This window comes from Bacillus rossius, chromosome 12, assembly GCF_032445375.1.
Source record: "Bacillus rossius redtenbacheri isolate Brsri chromosome 12, Brsri_v3, whole genome shotgun sequence".
Classification (NCBI taxonomy): Eukaryota; Metazoa; Arthropoda; class Insecta; order Phasmatodea; family Bacillidae; genus Bacillus; species Bacillus rossius.
Window position 1 is genome coordinate 20,461,977 of NC_086339.1, and position 25,323 is coordinate 20,487,299.

Sequence of the window (25,323 nt, forward strand, 5' to 3'; positions counted from 1 at the left end):
CATAGAGAAAAGGTTCTCACCGATTACTTCTGCGTTACAACACTTTATAGTTTCCTCCTTGTCGTATTCCTAAATCTATGATGTTATTGAATGCATAGGTAAATAAAGATGAGATGATTTTAAACTGTGTGTAGCTAGAGACATCTGTATCAAAAAACACTAAAGTATTTTTGTTGTATTGGTGAAAGGTGTTTTTTGTCTTTTAAATGAAAGATATGAATAATATAATTAATATAATATAAATAAGGCTTTGTGCTACAATTTTCTTTTAAAAACCTTACAAGGTTAACATTCAAAAGTAGTTATTAGTAATAGGCGAGAAGTCTAGTTCTCGATACAATAAAATTAATGTCGTTACCAACATGACGACGTTCACGTCATTACCACCTTTAGAAACTTACGGGACAGGTGCAGGAAATTTAGGCGAGGGGGGGGGGGAAGGGGGTGTTTGATAAGCACAAATTAGTTTATTTAATTTGTTGGTATAATTATGTAGTACAGCATTACATATTCTAGTCTAGAACATGACACAAAATGTGCGTTACCTGTGTTGTATTCTATACTACATTCCCACTTTTAAGTATATTGTTCAATGCCACTTTTACATAATTCAATTATTTAAAATGTTCAGCTTTGATTTAAATGTCCCAGGGATTGTAAAGGATAATATAGCCCTACCTATTCTAGTACAGTACATGGTACCAAAGAATACCCATGTAATTATATTATGTACTACAATATCACCTGGTAGTATATTATTCTATACTCATTTTATAATGTAATTATTTATTTTCATTTATGATTTTAACATCTTGGGTATCGTAAAGAATACTACAGCGCCACCTATTCCAATGTAGAAAAGAATACTGAAGCTATACTTAATCATTTTTAATGAAGTAAAAATGTTCTTTGTAAAACTGTATAAACTTTTTATTTTTCTGTCTAAATGTTTTGTGAAACAATGTGGTACCTACAGAGGTTAATTAACGCTTGTAATACAAAACTGCCCTGTTTTGTAAATATGTAATTATTGATTTAAATGCAAGAACTTTTTATTTTAATTGTTAACTCATACTACCATAAATAATGCTCATCAATTTAATTTTAAATTGCATTTTCTTTTCTATAGCCTTCAAGGGCCTCACGTTTATAAAAAATATCATTGGGGATGAACCGATGCTAACTTTATCCAGTCAGTTCCAATAAAAGAACCCAGTTTACGGACCTTATATATCTGTCGATATTGCCATCACCCTGAAGAAGTTAATGAATTAATGTTTTGTCGAATTCTAGATCATTACAGATGATTAATATGGAAAGGCGATGAGAATAGAGAGTTGACGGAATGAATGAAAAAAACAGGAGGACGCCAATAAAATCTACTGGCACACTGCAACGTCCTTGTTTCTCAGTGGTGGGAAATTTGGGTTTGACAATCGAACCTGAAGCACCTTGGCACGATCGAGTGATTTTATCACTCCTCAATGTGACGTGAAAGTTGGTCAGGGTCAGGCTAGAATTATGGGTTCAAATCTCTCCTTTAAAATACATGTTTCTAAGATTTGGCTAGTTGGTGAGCTGTTCCCCCCACTACGTCCTCCCACATAGAGTGGTAAAATTGAGCTTTGTAAAAAGAAAACTTGGGTAGTGAAAAAAAAAAATATATGTGCAAGGCTTTATGTTTTTCTTTGCTGTTCTTTCCAGGAGATAGCAATGCCGTGATGTACCCCTCCAACCATAAAACCATATTCGTCCTCGATCACACACCGTACTTCGGCATCTCTTGCGAGGAGTTGCTGGAGTTCGACCTGACCAAAACCAGAGGTCCCGGGTTCATACCCTTGGCTCCCATCACCAAGTCCCTGTGGACGTGCAGCGTGGAGGCTGCCATCGAGTACTGCCGCATCGTCTGGGACATATTCCCCCAAGGGAAGCTGGTGAGCCAGTCAAAGTTTGTGTTTGGGGTTTTGTTTTCATGCACAGGTCTGAATTAGTAACAACTTAAAAAATGCTTTCTAAATGGAGTACCACAGTGTGTCTGTAGGTTATGAAAAAGTAATGCAACTAAAGGAGTGATTATGAAAGTCACATAAAAAGTACCTACAGAAATAAAGAGTAATGAAGTTATGAATCATAACTTTAATGTCCAACAACCTTTTGCTAACTTTTTTTTTTAATTCAGTTAATTTTAAAGTTACAACAGAACCATTGGTGGCTTTGTACTTTAATACATAGAACCAAAAAATTTGGTGGAGTTTGGTTTGTCGGTTGGTACTTGACAGTGATGAGTTAATTTTATTGCTATGTACGGCTCCATAACTTAGCAAGCAAGAATCTTCCGTGTGAAATCAGTTAGATGCAGTGTTGGAGAGGGTGAAAAGTGCGGCATTTGGGAAGAGACCCCTCTGGCAACTACTTTTGCACGTTTTTGAGCTTTTTGTATTTTATTACTAGTTCATTTAAATTTACTGTGTGTCAAAATACTATATTATATAAAATAATTTTAACAAAAAAAAAACATGTGTGTGTTGTAGTATGATCTGTAAATAAACACATGCAGCATTATTATCATCACCGCAGTTTGATAGTTTTGTTGGCAAGCCTTAAGTCAGTCATTGGCCCTGTGAGTTGATGTCTAGGAGCTGTCTTTATTCATCATTGGATGCTTACAAAAAAATTGCACTACCCAGCTTTACCAACCAGATAACAACCCAAACTGCCTCACTTCAAATTGAAAATCTACATGATGGTTTTCCTCCTTTGTGGAATGTCATGCAGTCCTGCAACATGTGAGGCTCTGCCGATTTGAACCTTCGCGCACTGTCTGAGTTTCCACTCAACTCCCTTGAATAGTGAGATGTCGGCTTGCTTATTTACTGTGGGAAAGAAGGGGAGGTTAGGGGGTCAGTCCTGTCGGTTGTATCTTCGTCATTGTGGCTCTAGGTAGCTGGATTGTCTGGCTGTGCACGATACCATACGTTGGGGCAACTGGAACCCCAACACCCGTTCAGGAGCTTGGCATCGTTAATGGTTTGCGTCACTGACCCAGTTGGTCTGCGATCTTCCCCCAGACTCATCACTTTACCGTGGACGTTAGTGTCCAATAAGTGGCCATGCGTGATCCTGCCAGCAATTTGGCAGATCGTTTCTTGTTGCCTTACTTAGCAAATCAGTGTCAGTCATCAAAACATCCCGACTAAGCGTCTGTACAAAAATGTGTTTTATTTCTGCTGGTTGGAATTTCAAGCTTATGTCACCTCATGGTAGGTTATCAATTTTTTAGACGTTAATTGCTTGAATGTTTATTTTAGTTTTTACCACATCCATTAATTTATTGTGGTATCGTATTTTGAATGTCAAAAGGCCTTTTTAATTTTTATCGTAATGACTAAGCATCAGCTATAGTTTATTTGGACAGTTTATATGTTCATTTTTTTTGGTATCAAATTAGTAGGCCTACATATATTTACTCAATTAATAATCTCATCCTATGTTTTTTAATTATCATAAAACTTTCCCTCTGGTGTTTCAGATTCGCTTTGTGGTTAGTGATTCTACAGCACATGTTCTAAATACATGGAGCCCACAGCAACAAAATTTACAACATGTAAGTAAATTCTACTTTTTTTTTTGTTTTGGAAAAGGAGGTAGGGGATTTGGAAGCTAATAGACTACTTTTTTTTAGTGTGAAAGTATTAGTCTCTGATTATATAGAACCATTGTAAACCAATATAACTTATGGACCCCTGCATTTACCTACCCCTTACAAATCTTAACACATAACTCAAAAATATCAATTTGAAAGATATTGTAACTTTGCTTTGTTCATTGGATTATTTTTTTATACTAGAAAGATTGTGGTTGTGTACTAAGTGCAATTTATTTGGTGTGTCCATTACAATGATAACAAATGAAATATTAATTCTGACAAATCTGAAATAAAATTCAGAAGATTTTCTGCAGTTAACTTTAATTAACTGTTATTAAAAATTATAAATCAGTCAATGCTACATTTTACTATTATCCACCCTATTTGTTGCAATATTATCAATTTAATTACAGTCATTATGATACATTTTATTTCTTTTTCAAACATGAAAAGACACCAGTATTTTAAAATGACCACATTCAGTTGTTTCTTAAACCCTACAATCCAGTTCAGCAATTGATACCATTCTATTGAAGTCTTTTAGCCTCATTTAATGCAAACACATCTATTCAATACATTTATTAAATCATAATTATAGCAGATAATCCAGAGAATCAGTTTTTCAGCAGCAACAAGTGAGGGAAAGTACAGGATGAAGCAAATGTTATGTGCTCATTGTTCGTTGTCACTGTCCCACAAGCAGTGTGCAAAACTATAGTATCTTGCAGCTTATCTGAATATTTTGGAATTGACTGCTGTTGACAGCTGCTCAAAATTTACCTTTAATGTAGCTGGATTTGTACCGGTTCTAAGTGACAACATCTTAGTCTGACAGTTAGTTTTATATGTTTTTTGAATAATTTTTGCAATGGGGAAGGTTGATTCAAAACATTTTTTATAAACATAGGCCATAGCTGGTTTTCACTGTATGTCATAAAGAAACCAGCTATGGAAGAAAGAAGAATACGCAAACACACAGTCAGCACAGAGAATTCAGTGGAAGGAAGTAGTTGGAAAAAATATTACGGCTTCTTCTTGACGGAAAGAAAAATTATGACAAGATTTCATTAGTATTCAAATTAGATAGAAAAAAAATTGGAAAAAACACAAGTTGTTTCATTAGCAGGGAGAAACAGATCCTCATAATTTTTGTCTCCCACTTCTCAGCCAAGCCCTTTATGCTCATAGGTCCCATAGTATTTACCTTATTTTGAAAGAACGAGTTTACAATAATTCTCGTCAACGTCTGGGTCATTAGAGACGATGAGGGTTGATGATATGAAAATGTGAGTATTGACTAAACGGAGGACATTGGAGGAAATGGGAGTACACCGAGAAAACCTAAAAGTTCACGACAACTTCGACCATGTTTCCCACTTGCCAAATGTCCGGAAATAACTTGGTCAGTATTCAAACCTGAATTGCCTTGGTGGGAGGAGAGCGATCTGACCTCAGCTAATGCTCCTTATCTCTTGTTCCAGATCCTAGGAGGTTTAGCGACAGTTGGCATACCCCCTAGAGCACACCAGCAAGGGGAGTTCTCCGTGATTCACGGCTTGAACGCCGCTGTCGAAGCGTTGTCCGAGTGTTCGGACATACAGACTGAAAAGAGAACATCCCTCACTGAGAATGCCACCAAGGTGTGTATAATTTTATGAATAGATATTTCAATGAAATGGCTTGATGTGTAGGACCGACAGTAGTTGTCGACACTTGGTAAGATCAAAATAAAAAATGTAATATCCTTGTGAGCTAGGTATGTTTTTCTGTATCTTCAGTTAAAAGGCCATTGGGAATTAACGAACATGTTGTTTGATAGGGTTTTACAGTGCGCAGCTATGTACAAAGCTTAAGGGAGTTACCTAGTCTGGGGTGTATTATTTTTTAGTGAGGCGGGATGGTAAGTGAGACACTCGCTGGGGCTTCTAGTGCTGTATCGCTCCTAAGAGCAAGGTTCTGACCTGCGCGCAGTCTTCTCGTCGTGCATAGGGCAACTATGAGATCTCAGCAGTAACCATAATATTGCATGGTGGAGAAATGAAGATATCGGTGTAAGGGATCAGCGCCACTGCGACCAATCAGAACTCAACACGACTGGGGTGGACGAACAGGACTTAGGTCTGCTTCGGTATCGGGTGGAAATGAACTAGACTCAGATCCCCCCATTCTGTACACTCCACACATATCCACTTTGGAAGAAACATTAGTAGAAGAACTTCTGATTGAAGCTGTGGGTATGAATAAAGTATTGTATAAAAAGAATGATTGTACTACAAATAGAGGACATTTATAGAAGTAACTTGGAAAGTGTACATAATAATGTTAAGATTATATGTATTTTCTATTAACAAAGTTTATACTGATTAGGTACTTCTAATTATTAACTTACGTTTAGATTGTTGTGTTATTTCAGTAATTAGAAATTATTTTTGCTCTTACATGTATGTTATCCTAGTTAAATTATTCAAATTTCATTTTTGTTTTACATAAATTTGAATTCTTGCCTTAAAAAACACCAAATTTTTCTTCACAATCTATGAGTTTGCAGCAGTTTTTAATCATCTCACTTTTATTAGTGGCAATAAAGTTGTGAACAACTTCAAACTGGGATCTGCTTAGCCTAACATAGTTATTAAACTGCTTATCAGTTAGGTCCCTCACTAATGTGTGGGATTCTCAAAGAAATGCCCTTTGTCTTACGTACGCTTTCAAACAAACTCACTGCAAATGATTCATTTTCTGATTTGGATTGAGATCCAGAAGCATTCGTATAGCACACATCATCACTAGCACCCTTGCCTCAGAATGCAGGGTGATCTTGAGTCTTTTGTTCACTCGGTTCTGGTGGCTATGGCACATAGCCACCGCAGTGGAGCCAAGTCAACTCCTATCAATTCTCTGTGATGCCTTGGCTTAATGCAAGTCCCTTGAGTGCTTTCAAGATTCTGTACCAGGTGCTTCATGTCTCTTGTTTCAACCCAACCACCAGCATGACTCAAATTTATGAACATTAAATCGGTACACAAGTGGTTAGAGGTTTTGTTGCTTTAAGCTATGTGTGTTCACTTGTGTGTTTACACAGCACTTGATTATATTTAACAAAACATTTACTGATGCTAACTGTTTTATGACTTCATGAAGACTTGTGTTTTAGCCATTTTCACTCTTCCTAAAGTAATATTTATAAAAAAAATACGGAACAGACACGACTCGGATATCTCTAGCAGTTTTCAAATCGCATGGTTTTTTCTGAAGCTCTGCACACCGTATGTGTGCTCAGATAGGCAGGGCCTTTAATGCGATGGAATTTCCAAGAATTCAATGGGCTCTGAACCCCTCAGGTAGCAATTTTGTGTTTATAAATTTGAGGCATGGTGGGGTGTAGGGATCGTACCCACAAACCCTTCCATGTGAGCTTCACGTCTTAGCGACCACTGCATTCAAGGACCTGTGAATGAAATGTTGACTTCGCACAAGCTATGTAATGGACTATGTCTACTCTGTAGTTATTTAAGACTTTAGTTTGGATTCATTCCCTGATAATCATAGGCAGAGATTGGGGTGTCTACATAAGGCAATACTGACCCATTCTTACCGTACCCACTGTCATGCTTTGTAGAAGAAGAGACCGCCCCACACTTTTGAATGTGGCTCTACCCAGGGCAAGTTTGCCAGTGTTGATGGGCTTATCCCACCAACACGGACTCTAATGGTGGGACAGGTGCTTAAAGAAGTCATAGTTAATTACTTTTTGAAGTTATACTTCTTTACGCACATTATGAAAAAAATGATGAGTAAATTTTTACAATGAGCACGTACCATGCAAAAAAAATTTTCACAGGATGAAAAATAAAGGCTACATACAAATAAAAATTATATATGTGCTTTTAAATCATATACATTAGTGATTGATATTGAATACTGACCATAAAATTAAAAACATTTATTTATTGTGAAAATAAGTGATAGAAATAGTGTTTGTAAACTTTTTCAAGTGTCTTTATATAAGAAGTTATGTTTCCATATGTATAATTTATTTTAATAATGAATTTTTACATTATTATCACATAATTAAAATTAATAAATTAGAATAAACATTCAGCTTATTTATTTATTGATTTTCATTTTTAATTAAAATTTACCAATATTATTTTACTAAATTAAATTATTAATTTTATACATGTGGTCATATTAATATTGAATACTGAGTATTTATTTAAAGTTTTTAATTAGATTAGTTTATAATACTTTTCTGACCGTACTTATAATATCACTCCAGTGCTTTTGTTATTTTATATCTATTAATTATTTGCATGCAAAATAAAGTTAATTTTTTATCATGCCAATTAAGTATAAATTCTAATCCGTGTACATAATTCCACGCACCCATTTTTTTTTTACAATGAAACATGGTACTTAGCGATTTGAATGTTTCGCTTTCAGTTGCTAAACAGGTGTCGCGTCATCTGTATTATGTCTGCCCGAGATGACGGCAGCATGAAGTCCCTCCAAGATATTTTCCAGAATGTTCTTGTGCAACAGAACAAAGTAGCCACTGCATCAGATCAGTAAGTGGTTCAATTATTTATCATACCAAAAAGTATGTCAATGCCCATTAAACACCAATAGGCAAGTTAAAACTCCAAATTTAACTAAAATCATGAACTTAATCAGCCTTAAAGCAAAACTAATCTTAAATCTCAAAAAAATTTAAATTTTAATGTATTAAATTCAGTAAACTTTATTTAGTTAGCATTAAGTTTGAACCAAAATGAATCTAAGTAAATTGGAAAAAAATAATTTTACTTTATTTCAGCTTTCTTATCATTAACTCATTTTTACATTTCTGACATTTGCTCTATGCATTTTCTAAACACACAATCACTTGCAGATTTATTTTTATTTCAAATAATTCTGCCCAAGAAATACATATTACAAATCATTTTATTGTAAAAGTGCACCATATATGTGTTAGTCAAACTGACACTTTTTTGGTGAAATTAGGGTTAAGAATTATCTGAGTATATTACTTGTTGGGAAACACACTATTTTTATGAATAACTTTAATTTATAAAAATAAATACAATAACACTGAAATCTCCCATTTTAAAAACAAAATGGCCTTAAAAATAAAACCATAAAATCTTGTACGTAAGTATTAGTTACTGTAACTTTCCATATATAATTTTTTTGCTACGCAGTCCTTATTAACTTCCTTGATAATAAACATTCTATACTTTTAGAGGGGAAAAATATGTACGCGACTTATGGCTAGCCCGTACCTCGATGTAGCCATGTTTGCTGAGTGGTTAGATCACTCGCCTCCCACCAAAGAGAGCCAGGTTAAATTTCCATTGGATTTTTGCAAGTGGTAAACATGGAGGATGTTGCAGTAAGCCAGTGGTGGTGGGTTTTCTCAGCTACTTCTATTTTACAACCCATTCATTCCACGAATGCTCCATTAGCATCTCATCACCACTCCATCATCTCTAACGACCTAAGTATCAAAGTGAATTCAAGCAGTAATTTAGTTTGCTGTGCTGTAATAATGAGTCAACATTGGTGGTGTAGAATGTGATGTATTTAATAAGTGATTGGGTTCTGAGTAAACTGGAAATTAAATAGTAATATTGAAGATGAAAATAACAATTTTGCATGTAATATTCATCTGACAACTTTATTATAAAACGTCTACATATTAGTGTTATCTAACTTATAATTAAACACAATAGGAAAGTTATAATTGAGATTTTTTCTTTGGTAAGACTAACCAAATTTTGATCCTGACTCAGACACAGTATTAGTGATGTAAAATATATTACTGTGATTTTTTTTTTAATTTTTATGATTCTAGCTTGATCAATATCCATCACTGTCATCTTGTGGTTATAAACGTCCACCCGAACAACGTTGAATCACAGGTCACCAGCCATCCCCCAAAAGAAGTAAGTGAATGTCCACTGCTGCAGTGTAAGAACCTCGTGATAATTGCTAACAATAACACAGTTAATATGAACAAAATTATTATGTGGTGTAACAGACAACATTTTGACTGGGTAAATATTTTACCAATAAGGAAATTTTAAAAAAACTGGCAATGCATTTTCTGAAACCAGTAAATTTTAGGTTTGAAAGGTTTTTTTGTTGATCTGGTTACATGGTACATAAAATAGAATATTATTAATAATTTTAAATCATTGTCATTGATTTATTTGTTAAATATAAAACAATGTGTGAATAATGTTGCAGTGCAAATCTAAATTTCTCAATAAATCATCTTAGCCTCATATGTGTTACATTTCTTTTTTTTGTGTGTGTCCGACATGGTGTAGACCTATCTTTTGGTTACAAATAATTTAATAAAAATATATTAATTTTGAAATTTTGAATTGAATATAAAATTATACATGAAATTGAAATATCAAATTATTGATAAGTATAGAATATTTTTCCAGAACTCACAGACCCCTACCTCAACAAACCATTATCATCTTCAATAGAACATTACTGGGTTTTTAAATTCTAGTTTGACTCTCTCTCAGTAGTAAACTACCTCTTTTCCTGTATTTCCCCCCGCGTGAAAGGTGTCCAGTCTGTTGACGACGGAGGTCCACTCCGTGAAAGCTGGCGGCGGGATCGCCGCGAAGTTGTCCAACCTCATCCTCAATCACTACGAACTCGGGTCCACGACGGTGACTGGGATCCCCATGAAGGAAGAGCAGAACGCCAGCTCGTCAGCGAACTACGATGTTGAAATATACCATTCAGCGGCAGCACATACTTCCATACTGAAAGGTGAGTTTCAGACGTCACAGATGCCGGTGTCCAGCTTCCGATGTCCAGTTACTGGTTTGATGAATTTGAATCCAGTTCAAATAAGTTTATGAAGAACAAATGATACTTTAAGGCGAGCTCTAATTGAGCACCCATTTTGATTGAAATTATTTCCCCTTTTTAAATTTTACCATAGCTTTGAAAAATCTATAAGATAATTTGTTGTCCTGTTACTGTATTTGTACAGTTTTGTTACTTATAAATTGTTTGAATGTGTTTTTTTTTTCCTTCGATAAAACCTACAAATATTAGTGTACAAAATACAAATGTTTATGTTGAGGCTACCCCAGCTTAAATTGATTCAAAGAAACTACAAAAAATGGCAGCGGAAATTTTTAATTGTAATCCGAATTCTACTTTGGAAATTATATATATATATATTTTTTTAATGGTGAAAATGGCAATTATGTTTACCAAAAATTATAATAGATTATTTCAATTTCAATATAGTGTTTATTTCCGTTTGCTCGCAGGTAATGCAGCGGACTCTGCTCTCATTCGGACGAAGCGAGAAGGTGCTGATTATGAGACGGTGACCCTGAAATGGTGCACCCCTCGTGGATGCAGCGCATCAGAAATGCAAAACTGTATTGCAATGCATCGCATCACCCCGGTCGACGTGAACAGGTACACGCCCAAAATTATATGTCCATAATTTCATGTGATGCTTGAACTACCAGTTTTCTGTGCTCTTAAAGATGTTTAAATAGTATTGTGATAATGTATCAGAGTATCACATATACAGCGGGGTTAGCAGCTGGGAAATACTGCTAAAAATATAAGAAACTTTGAACAACCAGAATAAGGCAAGAAAAATTGTGTAATTTGGAGCAATGTCAAATAACTTAATGGCTTATTTTTTGTTTATGTGGTACCTATGCATTATATCGATTCAGTATTACACAAGGTAAAAATACTTAAATATTTAAATTTAAAAAAAATATGATAATTGTGTGGTGTGAAAACTTTACTTAGACACTATTTTGAATTATAGTTCTATTTTATAGTTTTTAGCAGATCTAGTCAATTTTCTGGAAATGGCGATCCTACCAAGGAACGTCTTACAATCATTAACTAGGATCTACCTTATTAACAGATGAATACTCTTTGTAAAAGTTTTTTGTTGGAACATTTATGAATTTAATTTTGTAATTAAAAGCTATTATGTTGTTATGACATAAACACTATTTGTAGCTAGAGTTTTACACAAATAATAAAAAAAAATACTAGCTGGTGTCATCTATACAATAACAAGTGAAACTGAGTGAAGTTATAATATACATGACTTAGATTTATATTTTTTTAACTGTGCTTGCAGTGATTTTTTAATAAATTTTTATTTTTTTTATTGAACTTTGTCATACAAAACTTTTTGTGGTTGTATGTAAAAGTAATAACTGATATAATTTTAGCCTCCCACAATCCAAGGTATTGATGATTCTTTGTCTTGACCACACATATTAATTTTGAATTGAAATAGTAGTCAAAATTATTATTTTAGTTTTTTATTTTTAACTTTACTTTTATTCAGTATGAATTCAGCATATGGACACAGCTTCAGAAATAACATAGGTATTCACATAAAAGTAGGGGCTTAAGGGCAGTCAGTCCCTCGTAGCTTGACTTTCCAAATACGATGTCACAGTTTTGGTGTTAAATTTTAAGGCTCAACAGGGTATAGGGTCTGGCTTTGAACACTTGTTGAAGTTAACACTTCCTGTGGGAAATTATCAGCTACATTCTCGTGGTGGTTACAGAATGGAGTTTGTGGATAAAGGCCAAGGCAAAGGAGTCATGTCCTGTAAATCCAAAAAATTTTATAAGAATAACTTAAGATTGAAAAATACTAGGTGGAGGGAAGAATGATTGCGAGTGCGTGATTGTCATGGAGGTCGAGAGGTCTGATATCGCTCCTCCCACCTAGACAATGCAGGGTTCGATTCCAAGCGGCATCAGACCCGTGTGTTTCACTGGTCGAAAATGTGTCGGACGTTTCCGCGAGTCGGTGGGTGTTCCCAGAGAACTTATATCCCCTCCCCCTCCGGATGCTGAAGAGAAGTTGAGCCCCTGGTTCGTCATCGCAGTCTCTGCTCTTCCCGCAGCCGCCCCTCCTCGTGCCTGATCAACTTCCTGCTGAACGGGCGGTCGGTGATGCTGGAGATGCCCCGCAAGGCCGGGGGCAAGATGATCTCGCACCTGCTGGCGGCCCACGGGGGCGAGATCTTCATCCACACGCTGGTGACGGCTCGCAGCATGCTGGAGGACCCGCCCTCCATCAGCGAGGGCTGCGGCGGCCGCATCACGGACTACAGGATCACGGTCCGCGCCCCTGTCACTCCACGGCACAGTCTTCCTTTCGAAACCAGCACTTTCCCCCCCACCGGGATGATACCTGGGGATCCTCCCGCTTCCCATCGATCAGTGCGTTCCGTCTTTCGTCTCCGACGCTCTTGATGTCAGTGAGGCATTAAGCTGTGATTCGTTCGTTCTATCATTCACTTCACTGCAGTTAAATTAAATTTACGTACAGAGCCAGTTAATTTGGCAGCAGATAAAATAAAAATGACATTTGTACGAGGGTTATTATTTTTTCAACCTCCGATTGGCTGTAATAAAAAAACGGGAATGAATTGGGAAATTATTTTAATGTCAAAAGAAACGTACATCTTTACTCTATTTTTCCACATAATCACCGTGCAGATTGAGGCATTTGTCGTACCGATGCACCAGCTTTCCAATACCTTCTGCATAAAATGATGCCTCCTGCCTATTCAGCCACGATTTAACAGTGCCCTGCAGTGTGATTACAGTTTCATTTCTCCATGGCATGCCCATTAATCGATACCCTAATCGCTCGTACACGAATTGACACGTCTCGTAGTGTTTACCCCCTTCCATCAACCATGTGTAGCGGCCAACTCACACCTCAGTTGAAGCTTGGTTATGGGAATGTCAACATGGCTGCAACGATAAACTGTACGGCGAAATGCGATCTGCGTGGTGTCATCCGTTTCTTACAGGCAGAAGGGCACACTGCAGCAGAAATCCATCGCTGAATGAGTGTTGTGTACGGTGGCAGGAGGCATCATTTTATGCAGAGGGTATTGGAAAGCTGGTGCATCGGTACGACAAATGCCTCAATCTGCACTGTGATTATGTGGAAAAATAGAGTAAAGATGTACATTTCTTTCGACATTAAAATAATTTCCCAATTCATTCCCGTTTTTTAATTACAGCCGATCGGAGGTTGAAAAAAAAAAATAACCCTCGTATATTGCTAAATGTGTCTTATTAAGTGTGTTGTGGTTCTTGAAAGGTTCTTAGAAATTAGACTTATGAACAGGGAATTTTTGCTAAAACGGTAAAAATGTATGAATTTATAGCTAAATTTTTTAAACTTTATGTGTTGGAAATTTTATTAAGAGGGAATTACTGTAATTAAATTTTCTGAAATTGCTTTTTTTGTTTGTTTGGCCCATTTATTCCATCCATCACCATCTGTTTTTTTTTTTTCCCGCCAGTTTTATTTGGAGCGAGGAGTCTACTTTTGTTTTCAATTTTTCCAGGACTTCGGAGCACTGATGCAGCAGAACAGGCTGGTGCCGTTGAAGCGGAAGTACGATGACCCGGACGGGGACACCCCGCTCAACAAAATGAAGGCACGCCTCGACAGGTTCACGAAGTATTGGCCTATCACCATTTCGTCGACGTTCTTCTTCAACATAAAAAATGTAAGGATCATTGCTGTGTTGCACTTCGGTGAACCGCTTTCGTGTGGATAACAGTACGATGTACACAGTGCATGCAAACGTAGAGTGAACGGTATCGGCGAAGTAAAGGAAGTCTGGAGTTTTCGACCACGGAAAATGGCAACAACTACCAATTTTATTTATATATATATAAAAAAATCGTACGTATTGTCACATTTACTATCCGAGAACGTGCGTGTGTGTTTTTCTCGCAGTACGTTGACCCGCTCCCCTCGCTGATGGTCAAGGAAGAGCTGACGTACGACGAGGTGGTGCAGTGCAAGCAGGTCATCTACTCCCTGATTGGTCTGGAAACCAAGCACGAGCCTCTTCAGACACCCAACATGGGGCAACGCGGGAAGGGACCCAAACGGTGTGTACTTCCTTGGTCATCCCTAGATCTGCGTGAACGCTAGTTTCTTTATTGCGAGGCAAATGTCAAATCGAAAGTTTAAAATATTCGGGAAGTCGAATCAGATTGTGAATATTGTTCTCGGCAAAGCTGTATTACACTTATATTGTAAAATACAGGATCAAAGTGGAAAAAAAATGACTCATTTAACAATTGTAATGTTTTAATTGATTTGGTGACTAACCAATTGGGCCCTATACATGTAACATCATTCAATAAAAATTATAAAATAACCGTGCATAATATTAATATTGAGTATTCATAAAAGCAAATGGAGTGTCACCTTTTGATTTTTTTAAGTAAACAACTTTATTCAAGTAAACCGTACAACAGATATTTATATAAAGTTCATTATTACATTATTTAACAGAAATATGCTTAATGCATGTACTTTTAAAATAGAGGAAAAACAACTTTTGCAAATATTTCTTTGTAGAAACTTGATATTAGTGTTTGTAATGGATTTACAAAATTTTTCTAAAAATTCTAATGTTTACTTTTGTGTGCATATTGGTGTAATCACAATGAATAATGTATGATTTCAAAGTTGATCAAACAAGTATATATATATTTTTTATTTTTACATAGTGTTGATCAAAATGATAAGAGTGGAAGACTGTATACAGTAACATTTTATAGTCAAAATTTTCTTTTTATGTATGTTTGTCAAAATGTGTTTTGTATTAATTTTTATTAAGTTTATCTTTTATCTTTACCAGCTAGACCAATGGGACAGGGAAATAATGTTACACAGGAAAGGTAAAAGCTCAGGGTGCGGGGAAGCTAACCCTCACATTATAATTTATATTTTATTTTAAATATAAATATTGCCAGTAACCTAGAGTGTCATAGATTTGTAAATAAAAAAAATCACTGCAGAAGTTAATTTAAAGCAATATTTAAATATTCGTATCTAGCGTTGCCTTTAATAGTTGGGCGCACAACACGAATCAAAAGTTCTTAAAATATCAAATTTAAAAGTTTTTGGCGGCTAATTTATCACTCAGTTAGAGTCATGACTTCTTTATTCCTCTACCACTGGGATAGTATCTAGTTGCAATTTATTCCTATTTGTACCCACATACCTGATGAAACTATTTCTTGGCATACAATTCTTTAATTATTTCCTACAGAAAAACATTTTATTCAGAACTCACTATTAACAATCCGAAACTTCCATTTTTCATTTTTAAAACTTCTTTCGTTACAAGACAGCAAAGATATTGCACTTCTTTGCAAAAAAAAACAAAGCACATGAAAATAAATAATCTTTTCTCATAATGTTCATTTGAGTCCAAAGACAAAATAAAAATTACTCAGTTTCATAGTGCTGTGAATATGGCATGTTTAGAAGGGAAACGAGCTGGAGTAGAAGGGTTTGGAGTCGCGGCGTGTGCGCGTGGTGTGCAGGGAGGAGCAGTACCGCATCATGTGGAGCGAGCTGGAGACGTTCCTGCGCGCGCACAGCCGCACGGACCAGCACGCCCAGGTGCTGAGCTGCCTGCTGGAGTGCCGCAACAAGACGGAGGACGAGAAGGGCGGCGCGGCGAAGGCGGAGAAGACGACGGCCGTCAAGGACGAGAAGGTGGAGCTGGACCAGGCTCTGCGGGAGCTTGACCAGTGAGTCCTCGACTCTCTCTGTGTGACGCAGCGTTGAGAGCCCGCCACGTTGCGCGCAGGGGAAGCTAAAGCTGCCCCATACCCCCATCCTGTTCGTAGCTTACGCTGGATGAAATTACATTTTTCCAGAAGAAACTGAAATAAAAATAATTAGTTTCTGAGCTTGAGTTCCTCTACCCCTTCCCTTTTTTTGCACAAGCTTCTAGGTTAATGTTTCGCCAACAATTTTTGGATCATGACACCCTGAAACCTAAATTGCTGAATTCACCAGCAAAAAAACATATTTTTTCTGACAATTTTTTCATGCCTGTATTTTTAGTTTAACAAAACATCAGTAGTCTACTACCTGCTGATATCAATTTATATATATTTTTTACATTTTATAATTTTTTTTTTAATTTACAAAAATATTGCTGCACACCTGCATAAGCCCTTGCAATTAGTGTGCCACAGCACAGAGGTTGGGAAACCCTTTTCTAGATCTTCATTTTATCAATTTTGTATCGGGTTGTTACGATACTGATAGCTGGTATCGGAATATTGACCGATATTCAGCTCTCTGCCAATACCAAGGTATCAAAATGATGCACAATGTGTCAATAGCTGCCCACCTCACACGTGCTAGCCTGCAGCGAGCCGAGTCAGAAAGGTCAGCTGGCCGGCTGCCGGTGTAGCGATCCTGCCCTGATGTCACCTCTGGCTACGGCAAGGACAGAGAACCATCCCTCCACTTCCTCCCTCAGCTGCCATGACCTTGCACTCCTCTTCTCCTCTTTCTTTATGTTTACATGGCTTTAAGTCTCTTGAGAGAGGGGGGGGGGGGGGAAATTTCAAATGGTCAATGATCGTAGGGAAGCTAATTTTACTGTGCTCAGTATGACCTGGGTGCTTTAACTTACAGTCATTTTTACATCAAGAGAGTTTTTGTCATTGCGTAACATACTCATTATTCCAGTTTCAGAATTATTTAGTAGTGGTGTTATTATTTTGTGTGTAGTTTGTTTTGGAGTAAAAACTTGGCCAGCTAGCCTGACCGGCGATGCCCGGTGGTCAGCGGAGTGGTTGCTGTGTCCCCAGGCTCGGCAAGCCCGGCGACAGCCCGGCGGCGGAGTGCGCGGGCCGGGCGACCGTGATCCGCGCCACCACCGACTCCCCCATGTCGCCCCCTCCCGCGTCGGCCCCCGCCGCCCCCGCGTGCCGCCCCACGCAGCGCGTCGCCCCCGCCAGCATCTACAACTCCTCCCCGCAGTCGCTGCTGGAGCTGTGGCTGGGGCGGCTGGCCGCCTCGCGGGAGGCCCGGGCAGAGTTCCACGGCCGGCTCAACGGCGAGCCGCTGCCCGGGGGCGGCTGCCTCACCCAGCTCTACCCCTGCCTCAAGGAGGAGCGCGGCGGGGGCCGGGGGGAGATGCACGTGGATGGGTAATCCCCGTGTTGATGTGGTTGCCTGCCTACCCAGCCTGCACTCCCTGGTTTCATGTACGTTTCCCGCCGTCGTCCGGCCCGGGGCTGTCCAGCGAGGTGGCCCGAGGGCCGCGTGTCATTTGTATGGCTCACTGATCATAAACAACTAGCCTCATATTGGTGAATAATATCATAATTCACATTTTATATCATATTGCATGTATTTTCAAAGAAGGTTGAGTCAATTTTATGATGTTCACCTTCCAAATTATTATATTTTTTCTCGACAGAGGAACACACATGTCACCCTTGGTTTGATTTCATTTGGACAGTCCTGATCGAACGAAAGTAAATAGTTTTTTTTTTGCTTGCATGCTTGTGTGTTTTTGTTTTTAAATGATTGGGTGTCAGAGGAAAAGATGGGGGTTTCGCCACAAAAACAAAGTTTTTTGAGAAAAATTAAGGTTTTTTTTTAGACTTAAGTACAAAATATATAATATATGTTTATCGTAATTAAGTATGAACAGACAAAGGGATATGCCACAGGTCCACGTATAACTTACAGATAGCAGCACTAACATGAACTGTACAAAGTTCGATATTGAAGATTGTGTAGCATAGCCCCTTCTCTTTTTCAGGCACTCAATTGTTAATAACAACCTGGGTTGTTTTTTAAGTTAGCATAAAGGGCTGTGCAGGAATGTAATTTCAAGTTTGGGGAATTTTTCCCTGGAAACAGGATAGGATATTGAAGAAAAAAATTATCTTTATCAATTATACAGTTTTTAGAAATTTTTTGCATTAAACATTTAATTTATAATGTCCTTCAGCATATATGCATATTTCAAACATACATTTTAGAGTTTTACAGTGGTTAAGAAGCTACTGATGTTTTCAGATTTGATGTTCACTGATTTAAGATCAACATCTGTGTGTGTTTTTATAAAGATTACAAAAATATTAGTTAGGAAATACATAAATTACAGTTTATGTATTACAATGTAGACAATCAAAAACATTATTTATTATTTAGAATATATAGATAACATTAAAATGCCTTATACTGTTTTAGCAGTTATTTAATTTTAAAAATGCAATCATTTTGCTAATAGGATCTTTTAATCATATTTTCTATCAGAATCTTTACAATCTTCATCATCATCATTACAATTTCATTTTCATTCTGTTTATCGATTGTAAATATTGTAACTGTAATAATACATTGAATACAGATACAGATATACAAATGTTTAAAGCAATTATGTAGGGATTCATTAAATTTATATCTAGCATAGAGCTAGTAAATAGAATAAAATATCATCTCAAACAAAGTATATCTACAGTAGCAGGGTCACCAAATTAAAATTTTTATAAAGTATGTAGTAATGTTACCTTGTGGTTCAGCAATATTAAGTTATTCCAATAAAATTTTCTTAATTTCTTATATGAGTCCGCTGAGAAACTTCACATTGGATGCCTATTATGATTTGAAATTATAATATTTGTTAATTTACAGCTTAATAGGTATACATACAGTCCACTCAATCGTATGCTTTTGAAAAAAAAAACTGTGGAAAGTTATAATAATATACTTAAATTAAATTATTTCCCATGAATAGAAATTATTATTATTTTTTTTGTGTTTCTAGTATTTATTAGACTTTTGAAACCCTGCACCGCCCTGATTAGCATGTTTGTATTTTTTTTTAAATATTCTGCAGCTTAAGAAATAATTTTGCTTGTATGGTTGTATACTTTATTTCTGTAATTACAGTGAACTCCTGATTATTGGAACTAATCGACACCAGTGAAATTTTTGATCAATTTCAAAATTTTTGGATAATTTGTTAAGTCATGGACATGAAAGTTACATAGACTTTGTAAAAAAATTTAATCTGTTTTAATATTTACTATGGTCATTCATGGTCTTGTAATATAAAGTTTGATTATTTTTTTTTACAAACCGATAGTGTTCCTGGTGAATGATAGAGAGTTGTGCAGCGAGGTGTGAAGGGGTGAGATGCTGCATTCGCATTCCAGAGGACCTTGGTCCACTTCCCAGTCAGTCCATCCGGATTTTGGTTTTTCGTGGCTTCCAAAAATCGCTCCAGACAAAAATGCTGGGAGGTTTCCCCACTACAGGCATTCCCCACTGACCTTGAATTGTGTCGTCGTGCGATAGAGTTTCTAAAGACCTTTTCATCAACGAGATAGTAAACCCAGCAAAAATCAAAATTATTTTCGGCAGTACTAATATAATGTGTTTTTAATTATTTGTATTTGCTTAAAATGCTGCATGTTATCTTGTCTCTGTAATGTATTAGTGCTCAGATGAAGGCTTGGCCTGTTCCTGTGTCATCAGCTCTGCTTTAGGTAACTGTACATTTAAAGCTTTCATCGTGCTTCAGATCCACAATAATAGGACTTGAGAGCATCCACAACTTCAATGTTTTGTGAGTCTACCACAAGACAGTGTGATAATTTTTTATACAACTGACCTAATACAGCTAAGTTATGCCTAATAATTAGAAAACAAATTATTAGTTTTGAATCATTTATCCATCTTAAACTTTTTTTTTTTTTACTTTGCAGCTCTGAGTAACTTTCTACATTAGTAATTAATAATTATTTTTAGGACATTATATATATGTATGTATATTTGTTTAAATGTATTTAGATAGTGTAGTAAAATACCTCTATGTAACAAAACTGAAGGGCCAGGATTTTTTGTGTGTTTGTTATAAAGGAGTGGAATGAAACAAACTCTGTCTCGAACTGACTGAGCTATTTAAAATTTAATAATTTTTTTTTGTGAGAGAATTAATAAATTAAGAGAATTAATAAATAATATCATGCACCTAACGTTATTTTAATGAATAAATTTTTAACCAACTTTTGAACATTTGAAATACAGAGCAGCAGCGTAATTTCTTAGCTAGGGAATCAGTATTTTCTTGATTATATTAATGTGGAAAATATTGTTTTTCTCAATAACCAAAATATGTTTTATTGTAATGATTGTAATGCTACTCAAAATAATAATGTATTAAAACACATGGTGCATTTTTGTTGTCAATTTTATGTGTTTTATGTTGTTAAAGAAAACATATATAGAGAGGTTGATAGTTACATACTGCAACATCTAGAGGGATGCCATTTTAGAGAGAGGATATATATACACTAGCTACTCACACTCTTCAGACTGTATACACTATATAATCTCAATCCCTTCAATGGTGTAATCTCAATCCCTTCAATATCACCATCCTATTTTTTATACATATATAGATATACATATGCATGCACATTAGGTAGTCTAGGCATACATAACAAAAATTATGAATCTGCATTCCTAATCAACTCGTACTAATCATCATAGTATGGAAAAATAAAACATATACATATACATCAAAATGGATGGAAAAAGGATTTAGTGATTGTATGTTTAATTAAGAGTTTGTCTTATTATTTTTATTAAATTATTAAGTGTGACAAAATATTGATTTAAAGAAGAGCCATTGACAAACTTTTGCAAAACGCAATGTTTTCATTAAATGTTTGCACGGATTGCAAGATTCTATAATAATGTTTCCGTTTTCGGAAACTAAATTAAAATATTTTTCAAAACAAGCCCGTGGTAAATGTTTCATACATTCTTTCAGAATACAAAACATCACTCACTTATTGTTTCACTTCATGCACCTGTTTCACTAACAAGTGAGAAGGCCATAGATAAACCCAGAAGCAATAAACGTGAAAAACTCTGAAAACATCAAAATCATAACATTGTTGCCAATAGAGCAGTATTGAATTTCTCCTCTAGTACAGTTGCAGTACTCCAGTATCCTGATAAGTTACTTTGGTAAATATATTAAAATTCATTTTCAAAATATTGCATAGTAGTTTTACTTGAGGAACCAATACAAAATCGTTCCAGTCCATGAACGAAAGGAATGAAATTCAGAACTTTCTGTTGAAAATGTTGTGGATTTCTTACTTGTTCCAGTCAAAAAGAAACTAAAAAAACCGGAAAGCGTTCAAATGAACAAGTTCCGAGCTCTGTTTATTTGAGATGGTTTTAGACTGTACTTAAGGTTTCTAGAATGTTCTACATGGGTGTACGATGCTGCACTTGCAGGGGGCTACTCTCAGTACACACACCTGAAGGCAAAACAAACACTTTTTTTTTTTACACAGTATAACAATAAATATCATATGGTTTTTTTTTTATGGCAGTATCGTGCTTAGGATAGTGTGCATGCTGGCACAATATCCAATTCCACAGTACTTGAAGGTGTGACACATGTGGTTTGACAGGAGGAATTCTGGGAAAGGTTCAAGAGTCATGCAACTAAACTTTTATGGCGTGAACTTTCTCAATGAAGCATGGAACACAGTGAAACAACTCTCATTCTATTTTACAAACAAAAATACAAAAATGTATCTGTAACTGCTAAGATTTTAATTCAAGGCTTTCAAGCACATAACTAATGTATGACATATTTTCATGTTTCCAGGGATGCTGTAGAATCTGGAGCAGCTGGGAAATGAAATCAATTATGTTTAGTGTTTAATGTGTTGTAAATATTTTATCAAAATATTTTTTTTATAAAAAATAAGATTTGTTTCTTTATCACTATAGTGGCTTTGTTTATTTCTTTCCTGTTCATAGTTATTTAATTACTTGTAACAGTACCTGTATACACATCTACATACTACATATATAGGTCTAGCTATATAGTATCCTCTAAGTAATGCTCAAATTTGTTCCAGTTAAATAGTGTGCTAATCCAATTTGTTTTTTTTTACATATCACCACAGCCATAATGGTGCAGATTGATCGTTCACGAATCAAATTATTTTGATTCCTGAGTGATTTTCGCCCACAACTGTGTGTGCTTTTTTTGTACGTGATTTCGGCCACATAACCCTAGCCTGTAAAATTAGGTAGCACTTTGAAAAAAAATTTAAAGCTGAATTTTGGCACTATGCTATGTTGGCCTTGAAGAACAGCATATCAAAATCCTCAGTTTGCTGGTGTTTTCATCCTTGATTTTAAGGCCCTTTAAGGTTTTTAAGGTCTGCATTTTACACCACTTCACTCTTGCTCATGCTGTGAGGCAACATATACTTTGAGACTTATCAAGTTGAAACACTGTATGCATAGATAGACCTGCTTACCAAGTAGATATTTTTCAAGCCATGCACAGACAAAGTCATTATCTCCCTTTTCTAGTGTAATGTTGGCATCTATCAACATATTCTTCAAGTCTACAATGAATTCCTGTTTATTTTCCCTGATGCTCTGCACACAATCAATCACACTAATAATGCTAGGATTGTTCCTTGCTATAGCGCTATAGGTCACGAGCAAGTCTGAGTGATACCGGGCATGTTTATTTTCTATACTGCAGTTTCTTTATGTATGTGCCATTATTTGAAAACAGTAAAACAATTCAAATTGTAAGTTACAAGCAGCAAGAATGTGACTGATACAATTAATAGTAAAACAAAGTTGAATGAACAGGAAACAAGATAAAAGTATAAGTTTTTTCGATACAACACATTTCCAATTTAAAAAGTCATTGCGTACAAATACAAATGAAAATTTTCTTATGTATGAAGAACAGAACTTTTTACTCTGTACAGGAATTGCAATAGTAATAAAATCTAATATTTATTTTTTATAATTATTTACAAGAGCCTCAACAATGAGGAGGCCAAATCACACAAATAAGATTAATGTGCATCATGTTCATCATCCTTACCCAGTAGTACTTGAGTCACGGCTACCTACACTAAGACTGGGGATCGGCACCCTTGCTATCAGTTAGGGCCAATGAAACGGTCCACCAAAGGTGGTAACAACACTGACCATGCTGAATGTTGTGGGTTGTGGCAGCAAGTGCATGCATCATCCAAGGGGGAGAGGGGCAGGATGATATATCACCACTCTTTCCCCCCCCTTCCCCCAACCAAAACCACCCCAAATCCAAATCGTAAAAACAATTATTCTCACTAACAAATGAAAAGAATTTGAAAACAAAAAGTGGGAAAAGTAATTCTGTTCTACCCCCTCCTCCCCCCACACAAATGGAATTCTGTGTACGCTCGAGGCCAGGACTACCAGGGCAGTCGGAGCTAGTCGTCTTGAACTGCACGCATGTGGGGCATCAATGATAGTCAAAGCTGAACCGTCTTGACACACTGGTAAGTATCTAGGCTCCATGTATGAGTCATACCCCGAGATGTCAGTGATGTCTCTTCGCCCTTGTCCACAGCATCCAGGACTTTATCGTTATCTCCACGAGGCATGCCAATCATATTCTGTCCACCTTTAAACTCACAATAGAAGGTTGCAGGGTTGAAAACCTATTCAGGCTAATAATGCCTGGTTGATAAACTGAAAAACTGGCTGGCATCCCTACGTGTGTTCAGCAGGTACCGTCTTTTATTTTATTGCTAGTTAATTAGTTAACCTAATCTCAGCTTATTAAATACAAAAAAAAGAAATAAAATCCATTCAGTTAAGCAATTATATAAATTCATAATATTAGTAGTAATTTAAAGCTAATGTACTACCATTTTTCATTTTATATTCCTGGTCAGATATTCATTTTTTTATGGTGCAACCTGTCTGTTGAGCACTTTTGAAATAATAATAATAATAATTCCTTTACTTTGTTTCTGACTCCCTGGTAGAATAAAAATGAAATGGCTGGAGAGGAACTGTGTTTTTGGCAGGTGCTGCCATCTGTTGAGCTCTGTTGAACTAACACCTACCTCTTCCTTGTTTCTGACTCCCTGGTAGAATGAAAATGAAATGGCTGGATAGATGCTGTTTTTTGGCAGGTGCTGCCATCTGTTGAGCTCTGTTGAACTAACACCTACCTCTTCCTTGTTTCTGACTCCCTGGTAGAATGAAATGAAATGGCTGGATAGATGCTGTTTATTGGCAGGTGCTGCCATCTGTTGAGCTCTGTTGAACTAACACCTACCTCTTCCTTGTTTCTGACTCCCTGGTAGAATGAAAATGAAATGGCTGGATAGATGCTGTTTTTTGGCAGGTGCTGCCATCTGTTGAGCTCTGTTGAACTAACACCTACCTCTTCCTTGTTTCTGACTCCCTGGTAGAATGAAATGAAATGGCTGGATAGATGCTGTTTATTGGCAGGTGCTGCCATCTGTTGAGCTCTGTTGAACTAACACCTACCTCTTCCTTGTTTCTGACTCCCTGGTAGAATGAAAATGAAATGGCTGGCTAGATGCTGTTTTTTTGGCAGGTGCTGTCATCTGTTGAGCTCTGTTCAACTAACACCTACCTCTTCCTTGTTTCTGACTCCCTGGTAGAATGAAAATGAAATGGCTGGATAGATGCTGTTTATTGGCAGGTGCTGCCATCTGTTGAGCTCTGTTGAACTAACACCTACCTCTTCCTTGTTTCTGACTCCCTGGTAGAATGAAAATGAAATGGCTGGATAGATGTATTGTCCGTTGATACCCGGGGCATGAATGGATTCATGCGCCCCCCCCCCCCCCTCTTTTTTTGCACATACCACACCAATAAAGCTGGGGGTCCGGGGGCCCTCCCACGGAAAAATGGTGCTATTTAAGCATCTTTCATACCTACATGTAACAGTTTCTGTGCTACTGTACCT

The 25,323-nt window shown here is 36.5% G+C and overlaps 1 protein-coding gene across 5 annotated transcripts; it reads left to right on the forward strand.

Moving 5' to 3' along the window:
- Positions 1 to 14: 14 nt before the first annotated feature.
- LOC134537670 (integrator complex subunit 13) lies at positions 15 to 22,304 on the forward strand. 5 transcript variants are annotated; one of them, XM_063378360.1, is made up of 14 exons: positions 15 to 98; positions 1,705 to 1,937; positions 3,533 to 3,607; positions 5,131 to 5,289; positions 8,093 to 8,217; positions 9,504 to 9,594; positions 10,234 to 10,444; positions 10,957 to 11,110; positions 12,586 to 12,802; positions 14,050 to 14,214; positions 14,448 to 14,605; positions 16,055 to 16,264; positions 17,342 to 17,683; positions 22,183 to 22,304. In XM_063378360.1, the coding sequence occupies exons 2-14, from the start codon at positions 1,722 to 1,724 to the stop codon at positions 22,214 to 22,216; spliced, it is 2,157 nt and encodes a 718-aa protein (XP_063234430.1). In that variant the 5' UTR covers positions 15 to 98; positions 1,705 to 1,721; the 3' UTR covers positions 22,217 to 22,304. The 5 variants fall into 5 exon arrangements, 4 of the variants coding, with proteins under 4 accessions (XP_063234430.1, XP_063234431.1, XP_063234432.1 ...); XM_063378361.1 differs by having other exon boundaries at positions 98 to 188; XM_063378362.1 differs by lacking the exon at positions 15 to 98 and adding an exon at positions 109 to 164.
- Positions 22,305 to 25,323: the final 3,019 nt, after the last annotated feature.